The 18,621-nt window shown below is 52.7% G+C and overlaps 1 protein-coding gene across 3 annotated transcripts in view; it reads left to right on the top strand.

The window, feature by feature from the left end:
- The first annotated feature begins 13,895 nt into the window (after positions 1-13,895).
- The window catches only part of GAS7 (growth arrest specific 7), a 214,286-nt gene continuing 209,560 nt past the window's right edge, over positions 13,896-18,621 (top strand). For 2 of the 3 annotated variants that reach the window (XM_042966368.1, XM_042966369.1), the window contains exon 1: positions 13,896-14,250. In XM_042966368.1, the coding sequence (XP_042822302.1) occupies positions 14,068-14,250 (183 nt within the window). In that variant the 5' untranslated portion in view covers positions 13,896-14,067. The remainder of the gene's footprint in view (positions 14,251-18,621) is intronic. The other variant, XM_042966365.1, reaches the window with a different exon arrangement.

Raw genomic sequence — 18,621 nt, 5'->3', positions numbered from 1 at the left:
AGTATGAGTCGTACTTCCTGACCTGCTCTGTGCTTCCCAAACTTCTCGTGCCCCCTGGTGATAGGCTGAATAATACCCCCCCTTCCCCCAAAGATGGCCACATCCTCATCATCCCCAATACTTGTGAATATGTTACCTTGTTTGGCCAAAACAAACGGACAATTGCCGATGTGATTCAACTAAGGATTTTGAGGCAAAGAGATCATCCTGGGTTGTCTGGGTGGGCCCGGAATGCTATCTGTCACAAGTATGCTCTTAAAAGGGAGGCAGAGGGAGATTTTACTGGACACAGAAGAGGAAGGAGAAGCCATGTGACCAGCGATGCTCGGATTGGGGTGATGTGAGCACCAGCCAAGGACTATCAACGGCCACGAGAGAGGGGAAGAAGCAAGAAACAGATTGTCCCGCACAGCCCTAGGAGGAAGCAGGGCCTTGCCAACACTTTGAGTGCAGCCCCATAAAGCTGATCGTGGACTTCTGGCCTCCACAGCTCTAAGAGGATAAATGTGCGTTGCTGAAAGTCAGGCTTGCTCATAATTGCCCCCAGCAGCCACAGAAAACTAACAGAGTCCCCTTCGTGACTCTTGCCAGTTTGCGTATCGATACCGTAATTGTTTGTTAACATTTTCCTATTTTTTAAAATGTTTTAACACATATTTATCTTTGAAAGACAGAGAGAGACAGAGCACGAGCAAGGGAGGGGCAGAGAGAGAGGGAAACACAGAATCCGAAGCAGGCCCCAGGCTCTGAGCTATAAGCACAGAGCCCGATATGGGGCTCGAACCCACGAACTGTGAGATCACGACCTGAGCCAAAGTGGGACGCTTCACAGACTGAGCCACCCAGGCGCCCCGCTAACACTTTTCTTTAAATTGATTCTGAGCTGGGGTGTCTGGGTGCTTCAGTCGGTTGAGCTTGTGACTGTTGATTTCTGCTCAGGTCGCGATCTCATGGTTCATGGGACTGAGCCCTGAACTGGGCTGTGCACTGACAGCTGGGGGCCTGCTTGGGATTCTCTCTCTCTCCCTTTCTCTCTGTCTTTTCCCCTCCCCTGTTCACACACACACACACACACACACACACTCTCAAAATAAATAAACTTAAAAAAATCAGTCAGTTCTGAGCTAACATGGCTATTTACTTCCACTTTGTATCAGCCACGATATTCAAGAAATCACAAGTCTGGCACCTACCCAAATGTTTAACTTCACGTCACTTGAAATGCTGATTCCTGCGTGCTCTACAATTATCAAATGAGCCACCGGGACCACCGGTGGGAGTGCCCCTCACTTTGTGAAACACTGACCCAGTTCCACACACGGCTCGGGAAGCATCCATCGTGCAGCTGGGCTTTCAAACCCGCTTTGTTAAGTTCAGATTCCACTCGAAAACGATCAGGAAAAAAAAAAAAAAAGGAAAGAATCAGCCCCTTTAAAAATAGAAGCTGTTCCTCCTGCAAATTTTCACAGAGCCAGATTTTAAAATGCAGAATTTAGCAGAATCTTAAATCGTTCTTGGTAGAGTTACTGACATCTAGATAAGGACCCTCACAGGGGAAGGAGGGAACCATGGAGTGTGCTGGCAGGGAGCTAGATCCAGTAGCAGAAGCTTAGGTAACAGCCCGAACCAGAATGGCTGCTCTCCGTGTTTTTCTGTTTGTTCTCTCGCCTCTGCCTCTGGACAGAGGACCGCGGAGGTCAAGCAGGCATTGCTGTGCCAGAGGGGGATTTTTGGAGGCTGAGCGATGGGAGGTGATAGAGTTGGTAAGTCCCCCACCCGGAGGAGACGATGCCCATTATTCACTGGTTTCCCAAGACTCAGGCAGGGGGATGGACAAAGCCTCAGACCTCCATCTCAAAAGTTAGATCTCATAAAATGGACACGGCTGGGCGGGGGTAGAGGAAGGTGCCCAGCTCCGAAAAGGGGAGTCAGGCTAGTCCCACGTAAGCCTGGGAGTAGATTCTGCCAAACAGTGGGTATTGACGAGAAAGTTCTAGAAGAAGCCAGTCCTGGATTTGGGCTTCTTTCCCCCTCCCCCCGCCCCGCCCCCGCCTGTTTAAACATCGTTTTGTCACAAGCCATCACGCCTATGGGCAGCGCGTCAAACCTATCTGATGGAAAATCCCCGCTAGATGAATAGATTCTCTCTTTTAGTACATACGTTGTTTCTGCTACTGAGAAAAGTAATCTGAAAGCGAAATCCTACTTTTTATTTTCATTCCAAAAGCTCTAAGCTTAGATCGCCAGCCTATGATCCGAGGGTCCACCAGCCACGCCTGGGGGCAAACCAAGCCTCTGACCGCACCTAAGTGAGCGGTCACATGAACCCCCTTTACCTCTGTCCCTCGGCATTGATCTAATTGGTGGTGGCACCCCAAGACCCCAAGAGGACCTGCTGTCCCTGCGGTCAGTGGAATGCTGGCCTGGGGCTGGTGGACTGCTGTGGTTTTTCACCTGCCCAGCGTCATCTTTCTTTTTCTGGCTCTGGTATCCCTTTGGTAAAACTTGTTCAGAATTGTTGCACGGAGTTGAGCCAGCCACCCCCCATCTTTCCTAGGGGTGGCCATACATCATGGGTGAAGCAAATCAGCATATCTCCTTGGCCACAGTAAATGTTCAAGGGAGGGGTCAGAGAGAGTCAGGCTCCGAACTTTTAGATCTAATGCTGGAAAAATGATTATTGGCACCCAGGCTGTACCCAGAGTCAGTAAGACTGGTGCTTCTGCATGCCAGGGTAACCAGAGAGCTTTATGAGAGTAAAGATCCCCCAGAGTTACGCCAAATCAGAAGAAAGAGTTAAGAGAGAGAGGTCACAATATTGTTTGAGACCCTGGATCCAGCCTTACCTGAAGCTTCACACCCTGCACCCTTCATTTATCTGAATCAATACATTATTGTTTCCTTTCTTCCTTCTTCTTCTCCTTCTCCTTCTCCTTCTCCTTCTCCTTCTCCTTCTCCTTCTCCTTCTCCTTCTCCTTCTCCTTCTCCTTCCCCTTCCCCTTCCCCTTCCCCTTCCCCTTCCCCTTCCCCTTCCCCTTCTCCTTCTTCTTCTCTCTTTTTTTCTTTAAGTGTTCTGTAGGGGCACCTGGGTGGCTCAGTCAGTTAAGCGTCCGACTTTGGCTCAGGTCCTGATCTCACGGTTTGTGAGCTGGAGCCCTGAGTCGGGCGCTGCACTGACGGCTCAGAGCCTGGAACCTGCTTCTGATTCTGTGTGCGTGTCTGTCTGTCTCTCTCTCTGCCCCTCCCCTGCTCATGTTCTGTCTGTCTCTCTCAAAAATAAATAAACATTTTTTAAAAATCATAAAGCAGGGGTGCCTGGGTGGCTCAGTCGGTTAAGTGTCCAACTTTGGCTCAGGTCACGATCTCCTGGTTCGCGGGTTTGAGCCCCACATCCGGCTCTGGGCTGACAGCTCAGAGCCTGGAGCCTGTTTGGGATTCTGTGTCTCCCTCTGTCTGCCCCTCTGCTGCTTGCACTCTGTGTCTTGCATTGTCTCAAAAACAAATAAACATAAAAAAATTAAAAAAAAATCATAAAGCAAATACAAAAAGTCCCTCCTAGCCCTATGCAGGGCTGACTGCACAACCAAGAAGATATTGTAGACCTGAGATGGGTAACTTCTGAAGCCAGGTCATTAAAGAGAGGGCAGCTCTCTCTTACGGGCTCATGGATCACTCCCTCTGGGGGAGACCAGCTGCCATGCCCTGGGGACGCCCAAGCTGCCCGATGGAAGGCACCACATGTTGAGGAACACAGTCCTCCTGCCAACAGGCTCCATGGGCTCACCAGCCACATGACAGAGCCACCTGGGAAGCAGGTCCTCCAGCCCCGGTCAAGCCTTCAGATGATACGGGTCCTGCTGACACCTTGCCTGCAACCTCGCGAGTGACCCTACGCCAAGAGCACCTGCTCCTGAATCCCTGACCTGCAGAAACTGTGAGATTATATTTAGTGTTGTATGAAGTCACTACATTTTGCAGTCACTTCTTTCCATGACAGTGGGTAACTCATACTCTCTCCCTCGTCAGCCTTTTCTTCCCTGGCTCCATTTCCTCCTCCTGGCTGCCTTCCCTGACTTCTTTATCAGGCTACCTACCCCTGCTCCACGCAGGGTGATCTCACCCTCTTTCTTCACCTGCTGTTTTCTCTCCAAGAATCACCCTTTGGTGCTGCCCCCACACTTCCCCTCCTCTCTCCTTGTCCCTGCCCTCCTCCTCCACCTAAAGAAATGGCTTCACGGGGCGTCAGCGTGGCTCAGTAGGTTGAGCATCCGACTTCAGCTCAGGTCACGATCTCACAGCTCATGAGTTCGAGCCCTGTGTCGGGCTCTGTGCCGACAGCTCGGAGCCCGGAACCTGCTTCGGATTCTGTGTCTCCCCCTCTCTCTCTGCCCCTCCCCCGCTTGCACTCTGTCTCTCTCTCTCTCTCTCTCAAAAATAAATAAACATTAAACGATTTTTAAAGAAATGGCTCCTTCTCCTTCCCTCTTGACAAGCATCATGACAACAATTACAGTTGATAATCCTTGCTGTAAGGGAGTAGATTTCTTTAGTGTAGATTAGGAAAATTTTGGTTTTGTTTGAGGCTGCTAAGCGTCTCTCTCCGCCCCACCCCCCCATCTTCCCAAAGCACAGAGGGGGAAAATCGCTCACATCCCCCTCCTGTGGAGAAGTCCAGGCAGCCTAGAAAGCCCCGTGAATGCTGATTTTTCACGGGGCTTTTGCAGTGGCAGAAGGGGGCTGGGGAGCAGTATGCCACGATCGTCATGGCAACACGCTCCCTGGTGGGTCCTGGGCTGCACTCCCAGGCAGGGGAAGTGGATCCCAAGTGTGTGTCCCTCATGGAGTGGGCATCAGAAAGCAAGACTGCCGGGAAACAGACGGGGCTGTTAGCAGGTGTCCTATCTCCAGAGGCAGACAGCCAGGTGGGCAAAGCCAGTGAGTCCGGCACTCAGGAATGGGGTGAGCTGGACCCAGGCCCTAACCAGAGCCACCCGAGTGGGCAGCTCTTTGCCCTTACTGGGCTCGTTCTACTCCCTGGCGATGTGGTCGGTTTGGGGCCACAGGTGACTCCTGCCCTTGGAAAAGAAGGTCAGCAAACTCCATGATCCTTCACTGCATCTGTGTTTCTGTGTTCCCCAAACTCGGTGATACCCAGAGATCTTTATTTCTATTTATTACTATTGTTATTATTACTTATTTTGAGAGAGAGAGAGAGAGAGAGAGAGAGAAAGAGGAGCAGAGAGAGAGGGAGAGAAAATCCCAAGCAGGCTCTGAGCTGTCAGCTCGAACCCACAGACTGTGAGATCTACTTTCTACTTTCTACTGTGAGATTTACTTTCTGGAGTCTTTTTTAAATGATTCTTCCGGATCTCTGTGTTCCCATTTTCAAACCGTCCGCAGGCACCTCCTCCTGCTTTGCTGTCAAGATACCTTGTTCTATATACTGTAAACTTAAAAACTAGATGAAAAAAACTCGTTTGTTAGAATTATTTGAAAACCTCGAGTGAGTAGGTTCTTCTGAGGCTCTGAAGGACTGGAGCCTGGAGACTGCTTTGGATTCTGTGTCTCCCTCTCTCCCTGCCCCTCTGAAGGACTTTCGTAAAGAGTCGGGCATACCGAGGGGCGCCTGGGTGGCTCAGTCGGTTAAGCGTCCGGCTTCCGCTCAGGTCATGATCTCACGGCCCGTAAGTTCGAGCCCCGTGTCGGGCTCTGTGCTGACGGCTCAGAGCCTGGAACCTGTTTCGGATTCTGTGTTTCCCTCTCTCTCTGTTCTTCCCCCTCTCATGCTCTGTCTCCCTCTCTCTCTCTCTCTCAAAAATAAATAAACATTAAAAAAAAGAGTCAGGCATACCAAGTAGGCACAGGTGTATATGCCAAGCCTACAGAAAGTGGGGAAAATAGAAGAATGAACCCCCCCATCGTTGAGGTAGCCCAACTTTGACAGTTAGCATCGAACACGCCTTGCGTCTTCCAAATTCCTTTTGCCCACTTCTCGCTGAATTCTGGGTTCCTGAAGGAGCTGGATCTTGGGCTCCAGGAAATCACAGCTTTCCTATATCCTTGGCATCAACCTTGAATAACCAGAGAGGACTCCCGTCACGTGCCCTTTCATTTCCTGGGGCGGGGGGTTATCAAGGTGTTCGCTGGCAGAGACAGCTTTGAAGGGCAGTTTGCTGGAAGGTTCTGGTGAAACACGTGCTACCCTGTCTCCAGAATGCCCCATGGGTCTGCGTGGAAGGCATGACCTTCAGGTGACCTTCAGAAGGGCTCTGGAAAGCCTCCTTTGCCTCACTGGGAGATCCTGCCGGGAAGTCGAGAGGAACGTAAAACCAGCATTCTATTTCCTCAGTGTGGTTGTTCTGGAAGGTTCTGGCAGGAGTTTTTTTTATTAGCCTAGAGAGCAAATAAGCATTACTTTCACCTCCTTAGGATACCAGGCCTGGAGGTTTTCACAAACCACTCTTCTGCGTTCTCAAACCTTCTAGAAGCGAAATCTCTTCTGGTCTGAACCCAGCCCTGCGCAGATGGGTAGAGCTGGGGCCTCGACCACAAACATTCCCCAGGCAGCCCCCTGCGACCGCTCCTTCCCATGGCCTCATGAATCAGGTATCACGGCCTCTTGCTTTGCAGACGACAGAGCTCTGCAGAGAAGTTTCCAGAGGTGAAGGCACTTGCTCTAGGCATGTAATTAGTAAGCAAAAATTTGGGACTCGGACGAGCCTAATAATTGGAGTCTTCATTAATAAACGGAGAACTAATTATAGTCATCGAAGAGACTGTTCCTTTTCTGTTGTGATTAATTCCGAATTTATTTTTAGTCTTCAAAAGAACGGAGAGTCGTGGCGGGGTTTTGTTCTGAGAAAGAAACGCTCCCGTCCGAACAGTCTTCCTTGGCCAGCATATCGTGCTCAACCCGGGTGGCTTCTGGCAAAGCTCAAGCGTCTCCAGGGATCTGGGTCAACCTGAGCTACTCAGAAGGAACATTCCAGAACTATTTTCACACTTTGATAAGAGGGACAAAACTTAGGGATGAAAAAACTCTAGCTTCAGCCATGCTGTTGGGGAAAAAACTCAAGGTCTGTTTGGCTGGCCTTTGAGGTGAGAAAAGCAGGAATCCAAAGGCAATCCAGCTTTGGGTATGTTAATCCCAGCCCTCAAGCCGGGAGGAGAGAACTTCTCTTTCATGTGACTTTGTCTATTTCCCCTGGGCTCCTTGGTGGATATTTTGTTGTTATTTACTCCCCAAAGGGCAGTCTTATTGGACTTCCCTGATGTCTCCAGGGGCAGGAGGGAATGAGGCAGAAAGTTCTTTCTCCGCCCACGGGCCAAGACCAGTAAAAAGATGCGCGTCAATTTCTGCCTCATACAATGTACTTAGTTTCTCTGAAGCCCCTCTTTTCTTCTCTCCTCCTCTTTCTCTTTCCTGCCCTCCCTGCTTCTTTTGCAAATGAAGCACCCCCAGTTTTCTCCGGGACTTGGGGTTGGGCCTCTCAGTACATGGGAGGGGGAGGGGGCTTGGCTGGGGGAAAGATCTGCCTGTTTCCCTCTTCCCTCTCTCTTCTAGCCCCAGAACATTTCTCTTACTTCTTCTTTTTTTTTTTTTTTTAATTTTCTAAATGTTTATTTGTTTTTGAGAGAGAGAGAGAGCAAGAGTGCATGAGTGGGGGAAGGGCAGAGAGAGAGAGAGACACAGAATCCGAAGCAGGCTCCAGGCTCTGAGCTGTCAGCACAAAGCCCGACGCGGGGCTTGAACCCACTAACCGTGAGATCATGACCTGAGCCGAAGTCGGACCCTTAACTGCCCCTGCCCCTGCCCTGGGGTGTCCAAAACGAAACTCTGCAAACTGAATAAAAACAAAGGAAAAAGAGGAGTTTATTGCAGTGTTTTTGGTTGCTCACTGGGGAGCTTAGGGCTCCAGGAACAGTGAGTTCGGAGTCGCTCACAGACCAAGGGTGACTGGGGAGTAAATGTGCAAGTTGTTTGGTTTTTTTTTTTTTTTTTTTTTTTTTTGCTCATTGGTTGCCCAGTGGTCTTCTTTCTTACGTGGGGGTGAGAGTAGCAGAGTCAGGGGAACAAGAAGTCAGGAGAGCACGTGAACAGACTTGGCATTCGGCGATCGGCTGGTGTTCTAAAAAACCAATAAATTCCTGCAAGGTTGGGTTGAGTTTTCCTTTACGCGCCTGCATTTGATGGGTTCCATTTTGCTCCGACAGAAGCGACTCCATTTTTAACTCGGTGCTACGATACTCAAGTTTCAGGATCTTTGGCTGGACCTGTCTCACATTCCAGATGGGAGAACTGGGAAGGAGGTGAACAGATCTTTCCGGCTCAGTGCCCGGTTTCTCCCAGACTCCAAGAGGAGATCCGGACCCAGTTATTTTCTCCAAAGTCATGATTCCAAAAAAGCTTATTTTCAGAATACTAAATTTCTTTTCCGTCCCACTGCCTTTTTTTTTTTTTTTTTTTAGTTTATTTATTTATTTATTTATTTAATCTATTTAGAGTCAGAAACAGAGGCAGAGAGAGAAACCCCAGCAGGCTTTGAGCTGTCAGCACAGAGCCCGATGTGGGTCTCCGTCCCATGAACTGTAAAATCATGACCTGAGCCTAAATCAAGAATCAACACTTAACCGACTGAGCCACCCAGGCACCCCGCTTTTCTTTTTTCTTTTCTTTTCTCTTTTCTTTTCTTTTCTTTTCTTTTCTTTTCTTTTCTTTTCTTTTCTTTTCTTTTCTTTAATGTTGTTTTTAAGTAAGCTCTACGGCCCAATGTAGGGCTCGAACTCACGACCCAAAGATCAAGCATTACACACTCTACTGACTGATGCCAGCCAGGCGCCCTGTACTGTTTTCTTCGACAAACTGTACTGAAATACAACATCCCTACAGAAAAGTACAGGGATAGGTATACGGCCTGGAGAACAGCCCTGTGTAACTCGCACCCAGATCAAGAAGCAGATTACCACAAGCATCCCATATGCCCTGCTGTGGTTCCTCCTGACTTCTAAGAATTTCTTACCCTTCAGTGTCTGGGTTCCTTTCTTCTACATTACATCTGTGGGATTTACTCACCTGTAGCAATGTTCTGTTCATTCTCCGAGAGTAGAGTTTTCCTCCACATAGGTCATCATTTATCCACTCTGTTTTTTTTTGTTTTTTTAAGATTTAATTTTTACGTAATCTCTACATCCAACGTGGGGCTCGAACTCACAACCCTGAGATCAAGAGTTGCGAGCTCTCGCAACGGAACAAGTCAGGCACCCCTTATCCGCTCTACTGTTGATGGACATTGGGCTGTTTTCAGCTTTGCGCTGTTATGAATATTGCGTCTACAAACATCGCATAGGTCTTTTGGTGAACATGTGAACCATCTCAGTTGGGCACATACCTACAAGGAGAATTGATGAGTCACGTGTGCTAAATAAATATCACATGTTCCAAAGGGCTCCAGCCAGCAATGCAGGAGAGCTCCAGGTGTACCCGTCCTTATCAGTATGTGGCATTTTCTTTTTCTTTATTTTTTTTTAATGTTTGTTTATTTTTGACAGACAGAGTGTGAGCTGGGGAGGAGCAGAGACAGAGAGGGAGACACAGACTCCGAAGCAGGCTCTGAGCTATCAGCACAGACCCCAACGCAGGGCTTGAAATCACAAACTGTGAGATCATGACCTGAGCCAAAGCCGGACGCTTTGGACCTCGTTAGGATTTCAATTTGCTTTTCTTGACGATTAACGAGGTTAAGCACCTTTTGATGTGTTATTGGCCATTTGGGTTATCTTTTTTCAGTGAAATGTCTTTTGCCTTTTTCTTCTATGGAGTCACCCATATTTTTCTTACTGACCTACAGGAATTCTCTATTTATATTGCCACATGTATCTCTCTAGCCCCAAGCCCAGCACACTGTCCATTTCCTCGTCTTAACCATTCGGTTGTTCAAGTTGCTGTTGAATAAACTAGCAAGGAAAGGGAGGCGGGGACCCTCGTGGAATGAATGAGGCTTTTATATATTCTTGTTTACGTTTTGGTTTATGTAACAGCTTTATTGAAGTATAATTTACATACCAAAACTTCTACTTGTTTTAAGTGTACAGCTCAATGATTTCCTGAGTTGTGCAACCATGACCACAATTAAATTTTAGAACATTGTCATCACCCCAAAAAGAAACCTCGTGCCCGTTTATTTATTCCCTATTCCCACCCCCAGCCCCCGGCAACCACTAATCTATTAACCGCCTCTTACAGATTTGTCCTTTCTGGAGTTTTCTCATACATGCAATCATACAACATGCAGCCTTTTGTATCTGATTTCTTATTTATTTATTTATTTATTTAGCGAGAATGAGTGGGGGAGGGGCAGTGAGAGAGATGGAAAGAGAGAAGGAATCCCAAGCAGGCTCCTCGTGGGGCATCATCTCACAAACTGTGAGATCATGACCTGAGCCGAGATCAAGAGTCAGACACTTAACTGACTGAGCCACCCAGGTGCCCCTCTCTACAAGTCTTTTGCTTTTAAATATTGTTTTAAATTTATTTTTGAGAGAGAGAGAGAGAAAGAGTGTGAGCTGGGGGGAGGGGCAGAGAGACAGGGAGACACAGAATCAGAAGCAGGCTCCAGGCTCTGAGCTGTCAGCACAGAGCCCGACGTGGGGCTCGAACTCACAAATGGTGAGGTCTTTACAGGAGCTGAATGAAGGAGGACGATCAACCGACCGAGCCACCCAGGCGCCCTTCCTTCTCTGCAAGTTTTTGTGTAGCTGTTTTGATTTCTCTTACGTAGATACCTAGGATGGAATTGCTGGGTTATATGACAAATTTATGTTTAACTTTTTAAGAAACTGAAACCCTGTATTTCTCTGCCATCCATAGGCTGATGACGGAAAGGCATGTAAGACTGTCTTGGGTAGAAAAGAAATACCTGCCAGCCCACAGTTATCGATTAAGTGCACAGTGTCAATAGAAGGCTAAGAAAAAGACAGACTAAAGCCTGCTTTTTGGAATTTATTTTTTTTTTAATTTTTAATGTTTATTTATTTTTGAGAGAGAGAGAGAGGGGAAGGGCCAGAGAGAGAGAGAGGGAGACCCAGAATCCAAAGCAGGCTCCAGACTCCGAGCTGACAGCACAGAGCCCGATGCAGGGCTCGAACTCACAAACCGCAAGATCATGACCTGAGCCGAAGTCGGACGTTCAACCGACTGAGCCACCCAGGCACCCCTGGCCTGGTTTTAGGAGTTTATAGCCTAATCCAGATGTTCTAACCCACGTGTTTATGGAGTAACTTGGCAGTATGGAAAATCTGAACACGAGCAGGGGCTCAAACCTGCTCATATTGCAAAATGAATTCAGAAAGTGCCAAATGCCTGCTTTTTGCAAGACTCAGTGTTAGCCTTTAAGAGGTAGAGCTAGAAATTAAAACACGTGCTATCCCTCCCCTGGGTTACGAAGAGTCTACTCAGTGAAATAAGACTTATTGTGAAAAGAAGGTAAATAATCAAAGATTCAAATAAAAGTTCAAGACAGTAATACATCAGGGAGGAGGAAGGCAAAGGGATGGAAATAGATGGAGAAACTCATCTTCCCTTCAAGATCTTGTGAGAAAACAGAAACCCAGACGGTGTTTTTAAAAAAATTTTGGCATCCCAAAGATACACTTATTGCCTTGGAAATCTTAGTTCAAAAGGAAGTGTTAGATAATAAACAACCAGGACCATTGGACTAGATGGATAATAATTGCCAATATCTGAATACTTAATACACTAGGTATTGCTTAACATTGTTTACATTTTTACTTATTTACTTCTCTTAATAACTAGGATAGAAATGCTACTAACATCTTCTAACGATGAGGAAAATGAAGCCCAGAGAGGTTAAGTAAATTGCCCAAGGGCACACAGCGAGAAAGTGGCTTGAGGTGGTTTGAATAGGAGAAATGGAGAGCCCACAAAGCGAGCCACTAAGTACATTTAACCCTCTCAAGTCCCAGATGCCAGCTACTGGATTCAGACTCCAATCACAGATGGGGAAAGAAGCCTGAAGGTGTTAGTGTTAGGTATTGTCGAAGTTCCGTCTTTCGTAAGGGTTCGGAGATTGGGGTTCCAGCAGTCAACTCTATACAGACTGGCGGTGGGTTTCAACCAGAGAACCTTTTCTTGAGATGCTATTTGTAGCTGGGCCTGTCTCCTGACTCAGGCAGGGCGGACAAGAGGAAGCAGCCCCTGGTGTACAAGAAGCCAGATCTGGGGGCGCCTGGGTGACTCAGTTGGTTAAATGTCTGACTTCAGCTCAGGTCATGATCTCGCATTTGCGGGTTCGAGCCCCACGTCGGGCTCTGTGCTGAGCAAGTCACTTGGAGTAGGGTGTACGGGACACTGAGTAGGCGGAGATTTCTCCAAGCCCAAACTGGATTATAGGTTGCTCACAAGGCACCCTGGAAGACTCCGAGTTGCAAGAAGGCTCCGGACCTGTTGTCCTCACTTGAGCTGGGCCTTATCATCAGATATGAAACTCGAGGTCAGTCTGCAAATAGTCACACGTTCCCCCATACAAGGAATGTGAGGCCCTTTTAGCTGATTCGGTCAGTTACTTTTAGTGACTGTTGCCCACATCAAATTTGGTAGTTCTGCTTTAAGGGACTCTTAGTGGGGACTGTGGTCAAGAGCTGTTTTTTGGTTTTTTTTTTTTTTTTTTTTTTTTTTTCCCCTCATGTTTTTAGCCAAGCAAGGGTTTGTGAATTTGCAATCGATGGAGCATTATAAGCAATCTGGATTTGTCAGCTTGCCCGTGGCCAGAGGCCAGACTGAGGGGTTTCAAGGTTAGACAGCTTAAAGGCAGACTATGGCTCAACAGTGATTTTCCAAAGCTAGGGTGGCCTGGGCCCAAGCATTTAAAAAAGTTACTCAGGGGCACCTGGGTGGCTCAGTTGCTTAAGCGTCTGACAACGGTTCGTGGGATCGAGCCCTGCGTCAGGCTCCGCGCCGACAGCTTGGATGGAGGAGCCTGCTTGCCTGGAGAGCAGGCTGGAGTCCAGATGATCTTTGCAGGTACCCGGCTCATTGCATGGAACGTGGCGGCCTCCTGCTGTTTGTTGATTGAGTATGTGAGTGTAGACCTCTCCTCCTGGCCCACGTGGATTTCAGGAAGACTGGTACCCTGGGTGGGTGGGAGGGGGGGGGGCAGGCAGCCCCTCTCACCTTCCCCGCTTCCCCCACGTATCCTCATTGGCCTGCCTCCCATTCGACCAACTCCTAACCCCAGTCCGTCCAGTGTGAACACATGGCCTCCCGGCTCGGGCGCCAGGCTGCAAACCTGTCTTGGTGAGTCAAGTTCGGCCCGAGGTTCAACCCCGACAGCGGCGGCCACAGTCACAGTCCCTCCCAGCGACCGCGGAGCCCGCCGGCGGCGGCCACCAGACCTACAAAGCCCGCACCGAAGGGCGTTGCTAGCGCCGCGGCTCGGGGCGGCGGGGGCGCGCGCGGGGAGACCCCTCCCCAGCGACCTGCCCCCTCGGCGGGCGTGGCCGCCCTGGCCCCGCCCCAGCCCCGCCCCCTCGCCTCCGCGCGAGCCCCAGCTCGGCCACCCCGGCCGCCAGCCCCTCTCCGCGGACCGCCCGGCCGCCCCCTCGCCGCGGAGCCGGGCCCTCGGCGATGCCCCGGAGCCCACCACCTCCCCCGGGAGCTGCGCATTTCCGCGCGCCCGGGCGGCCCCCGCTCCGGCCGGCCCCGGCGGCCGCAGCCCGCGCCCCGCGTCCCCGGGAAGTTGTCTCCGGAGCCCGCGGCGCCTGGGTCTCCTCCCCCTGAGCCCCGCCCCCCCCGCCCCGCGCCCGAGCTGCGAGCCGCCCGGCCCGGGGGCGTCGCCGCTTTTGCTCCGCGAAGCCAGCGAGTCTCCGCTGCCCTGCGCCGCGCGCGCGTCCCCCGCCTGCCCGGGGACCCCCCGCGCACCCCCCGAGACGGCGCGCGCCCAGAGCGCGGGAGCCCGGAGCGCCGGGCGCCTGGGACCCCGCGGAGCCGCTGCCCAGCCCGCGGGGCTCGGCCGGGATGCAGGCTGCGCTGTGAACCCCGGCGCCAAGGCCATGTCCGGCGCCCGCTGCCGGACCCTGTACCCCTTCTCCGGGGAGCGGCACGGCCAGGGGCTGCGCTTCGCCGCGGGCGAGCTCATCAGGCTGCTGCAGGTTCCGGACGGCGGCTGGTGGGAAGGCGAGAAGGAGGACGGGCTCCGCGGCTGGTTCCCCGCGAGCTACGTGCAGTTGCTGGAGGTAAAAGGGGCGAGGGCCGGGGGGGCCGGGAGACCCGGGGCTGCGGGGCTCGGCGCGCTCGCGTACCTGTTGCCCGCACCGGGGACGCCCCAGCCGCTCCCCGTCCGAGGGGGCGCCGCGGGGCGGGCTGGGGGTGCAGCCGCCGCGCGCCCCGACTCTGGGGGCGGCGGAGCCAGCGGGGCGCCCCTCCGGGCCGGGCGGCGCGGGGATCGCCCTCGGAGCGCCCCCCGTGCCGGGCCTCCCGAGCACATCGTGGCCGCCCTGAGGAAGGAGAACTTGTTGCCTCTGTGAGTTCTGGAGCGGGCGGGCGGGCGCGCTCCCGGCGGTGGCAGGGGGCCGGCCGAGGGCTGCGGAGTCCGGAGGTCTAGGCATAGAGGCTTGGAGGTTGAGGATCCGGAACAGCGGCGTCATCGGTTGGGCCCCGGAGCCCGCCGACCCGAGGACGGTCGTGCTGCCCCGGGTCAGGCCGCCTGGGGGCCGCCCACTTGCCGGTCAGCTGAGCCGCCCGCCCGATCCTGCGGTTCCTCCCCTGGTCCAGCGCCCCCAGGCTAAGGTCCAGAACCTACAAGTGGTCTGTTCCGGGGGTTCTGGCCTGACCCCAGGGCTGCAGAGGACCTGCTGAGCCAAGTCGGCTGGCTGTTTATTGTCTGGGTGACAGTTGGGAGGTCTCCTTGTCCTCTAATCGCTGAGCTCTCGGTCACAGCCAGAGTGGCCTCCGAAGTTTCTGAAGTCCTTTGGTGGGGGCGGGGGGGGGGGTGGGCTGGGGAGGAGTGACTTCATAGGCTATCCCCTTTCCCAAAGGGCTGCCAGATTGTTGCCTGGCCTTAAACAGGCGGTTACCCACAACCGTGTAAGTAGATAGTATAAACGTTTTGCTGAAACACCTCTCCAAATCACTGGAGACTGCATTTATTTATAATTTGACCCCTGACCTACTCTGCAAAGAACAGAGTAGGAAGTTTTGAGAGAAATTGGTCCGTGGGACCCAAAGAAAGAAAGAGAAAGAAAAAGAAAGAGAAGGAAAGATGGATGGATGGATGGATGGATGGATGGATGGTTGGATGTGGTGAAATGGTTATGGGTGAGTTTGCTGAAAGATAACCTGTGGAAATATGATCAGAACCCCGGCTGGATTCACAGGGTCTTCTTCCAGGGTCCAGAGGGCAATGCAAAAATCCCCCCTCCTCCCAATGGATGAGGAGCATTTGAGCAAAATTTAGGCTGGAAGAGATTTCAGGGTCTGAGCAGAAGAGGACGTTCCAGGACGCTTTTGGTTCTGTATTTTGAGACACCTGTGTACGCAGGGAAGGCTCAGGTGTGTTCCTCAGATCTGTGCCGAGGTTCAGAAGTAAAAGAAAGCAGGTGTCGCGGCCTCCCTGTCGGTGGCTCAAAAGCAGCCCTGGGAGAGCCTCCTCTTTTCGAGTTCCCCTGGTGACCACACTTCTCCAGGAAGCACTAATGTGGAAATTTGGCAGTTGTGGGTCTGTCCGGTCAGGAGCGTCCCTGGCTGGGTGCCCAAAAGGAGTGTTTTGGGGTGCGGGTGAGGCTGGTGGGGTCTTAGGCTGCTGTTAGCAAGAGTGGGGGCTCTGCGTTTCCCTCTGGCGAAAGGGAGGCCTGAGCCAGACCCAGGGGGCAACAGAACGATCAGCTGGGTCGGGCGCGTCCTGCGGGTAGACGTGCTGAGCAAATCTCTGGCGGGTGAGTGAGGGGCTTTTGGACAGCTGCCAACTGGTGACGCGCCAGGGGGGGTGCCCATGTGTGGGAGCAGTACCGCCGAGAGGGGGGCCCGTTTGTGGAGCACCCACTAGGCGCCCGCTCCCCTGACCGCTCTGTGAAGGGGGAGGCGCTCTCCCCACATCCCAGGTGAGCAGAAGTGAAAGCAATTGCCCGAGGGAGTAATGCTTGTGTATTTGCTTAGCGGCTCAGAGGGCTGAATATTACCTCTGTGCCGGTTTTCAACGTGACAGTGTGGGCTCAACTGCTAACAGGCGAGGGAGGGAATGGTCTGGATGCTGCGGGAAAGGACAAGAGCAGTCCTGTAGGAAGGATCAGAGATCGGGCCCTTTGTGTCCGGGCACCTCGTCGGTGAGCAGGCTGGACCTCAGGGCGGAGGGCTGGGTCGGGCTGCAGGATATGTGGGGAGAGTCCCTTGGGGCTGGGGTGAGCCCTCAAAGGCAGACCCGGTTCGCGGAGAAAGCACAGCTCCCAGGGGACTGGCCGGTACACGAAACCACACGTCTGGGGAAGCAGCGGGTTTGTCAAGCCTGGACGTTAGTGCAGGAGCCAGGAGGCTGGAGACGGGGCCTGGAGGTGGGAATCCTCATGGGACGTGTGCCTGCTGGAGGCATGGAGATCAGGAGGCCAGGGGAGCCGCTGGGGAGACAGGTACAGACAGAACAGACGGACGGCACCAGCCTCCTGGCGGAAGAGTGGGGAGGCGGGGGCACCACCGGGAGTGGTGGACAGAGTGATACCAAGAAGCCCCGTCTTGGCAGAAGGGTGCAGCAGGTTGAGAACAGCATATGCAAGATGGACGCTCCTCAAGGATTCCTTGCTCGCTCAGATAAAGAAAGTGGGACTGAGAGGCCCTTGGCTTTGCAAGCAGCACACCCCACGGAGGGGAGCTGGGAGCTAGCTGTGACACAGCTGAAAGATCTGTCCTGGAGGCCGGCCAGCCCCGGGGGAGAGGCCAGCTTGGGGAGATTCTTGTCCTGGTTCCTGGGGGGAGAATCTCTTTGGTCAGGCCATCAAGGAAATGGGAGAAGGGTACAGCACATCCTTGGTTTCCAGAAAGCGGCCCCCAGGAAGGTGTCAGCCCCAAGTGGAGAAGTGTGGGGGGCCAAGGGCTGGGCACAAGGGGATGGTGGAGCCTTCCAGAGGAGGAGAGCCCTGGAAGAGGGAACCCGTCTTTCCCAAGAAAGATGTAAGGTGAGATGTAAAGGCCCTGAGATAAAAGCTGCCAGAATAATCTTTCTTGAGGGTCTCTTCAGCCTTGCATGAAGAAGGGGAGGAGCTGAGAAGTTTCCTGATATGTGGGCGATGTGGTCGAGGAGCTGAGACGGGCTGGAGACTTCAGGGGAATGTTCTGTCCGCTCCAAGCCAGGCCAGGATCCCCTGCATAGACTGGAGGCCCTGTGGGGGCAGAGGTTTCTGCCAGACTTGTGGGGTGCCTGGTGCCTGACAAACAGCTCCTGGGGGAGGCAGGCAGAGCCCAGATCCCCGTCCCTGGGGAAGCGCCCGAGAGTTGGACGTGGGCAGGTCCGGTGGCTGGAGGGCCAGGAATTCCCCGCCGTCTGCTCTTAACCTTGAATGGAGAGAACAAATTGGGGACCCGGAAGATGCTGTAAGGCATCTGTGGAAACCCCCAGAGCTTTTGGGAAATAATTCTGGAGGGGGGAATAAGACTGGAACACAAACACCCCAGAGTTTTCCGTGACTGAAGTGCTGTTCTGAGAATCTGCTGTCTGGCCGCGAGGTGCGGGCCTCAGGGGCTAGGGTGACATGATGTCCCCTCCTTGAACCCGGTCGCCTCTCCGCCTTCTGTTCTCTCGCTTTGGGTTCACGTGCTCCTGCCGGAGCTTCCAAGGTGTGGATGTGAGACGTGGAGCTGGGGAGGGGGGTAATCGATGGCCGTGTAACAGGCCACCCCGGAACTCAGTACCGCGACACAAGCATTTACCATCACGTCGCACACTGCTGGGGACCGACCGGGCTCCGCCGGGTGGTTCTTCTGCTGGTCTCTCTTGGCATCTGTCACGCCTCACGGTGGCCAGGGCTGGGGTCCCGGGGCAGGCAGAGCTGGGCAGGGACTCCAAAGTGGCATCTTCACTCTCTCGCTTGGCGTGTTGCTGTTTTTGCAAGTGACTTTCTTCTCTCCGCTTGTGTCTCATCCTCCAGGGCCTTTCCGCACGGCCTTTCCCTCTAGCAGGGAGCTGGAGTCTTTCCAGGGTGGCCGGCTTCCAAGAACGCACGTCACAAATTGCCCGGCCCTCCTAAGGCTTGGGCTCAGGACTGGCAGCTCACTTCTGGCACATTCGATTGGGAAACCGAGTCACAGGAGCAGGAGATCCTGTGTGGGAAGGAGGTGCATGAGGGTGTGGGTACGGGTATGGACACAGGTTCATTGAAGGCCGTTTTGCACACTGGCAACCTCAGGAGGGGAGGGAGAACACGTCTGGCACAGTGTGCCAGCCTAAACTGATGAGAGAGAGCGCCTCCCCAGAGCGAGGCAAGGTGCAGGAGTCTTAGCTGACTTGCTAGAAAATTCTCCACGGCCATCCTCAGACGAGATTTTCTCTTCTTTAAAAAAAAAAATTTTGGGGGCGCCTGGGTGGCTCAGTCGGTTAAGTGTCCGACTTCAGCTCAGGTCAC

This window comes from Panthera tigris, chromosome E1 (genome assembly GCF_018350195.1).
Source record: "Panthera tigris isolate Pti1 chromosome E1, P.tigris_Pti1_mat1.1, whole genome shotgun sequence".
NCBI lineage: Eukaryota > Metazoa > Chordata > Mammalia > Carnivora > Felidae > Panthera > Panthera tigris.
Note: the sequence above shows the minus strand (reverse complement) of the source record. Positions and strands in the feature narration are given on the sequence as shown.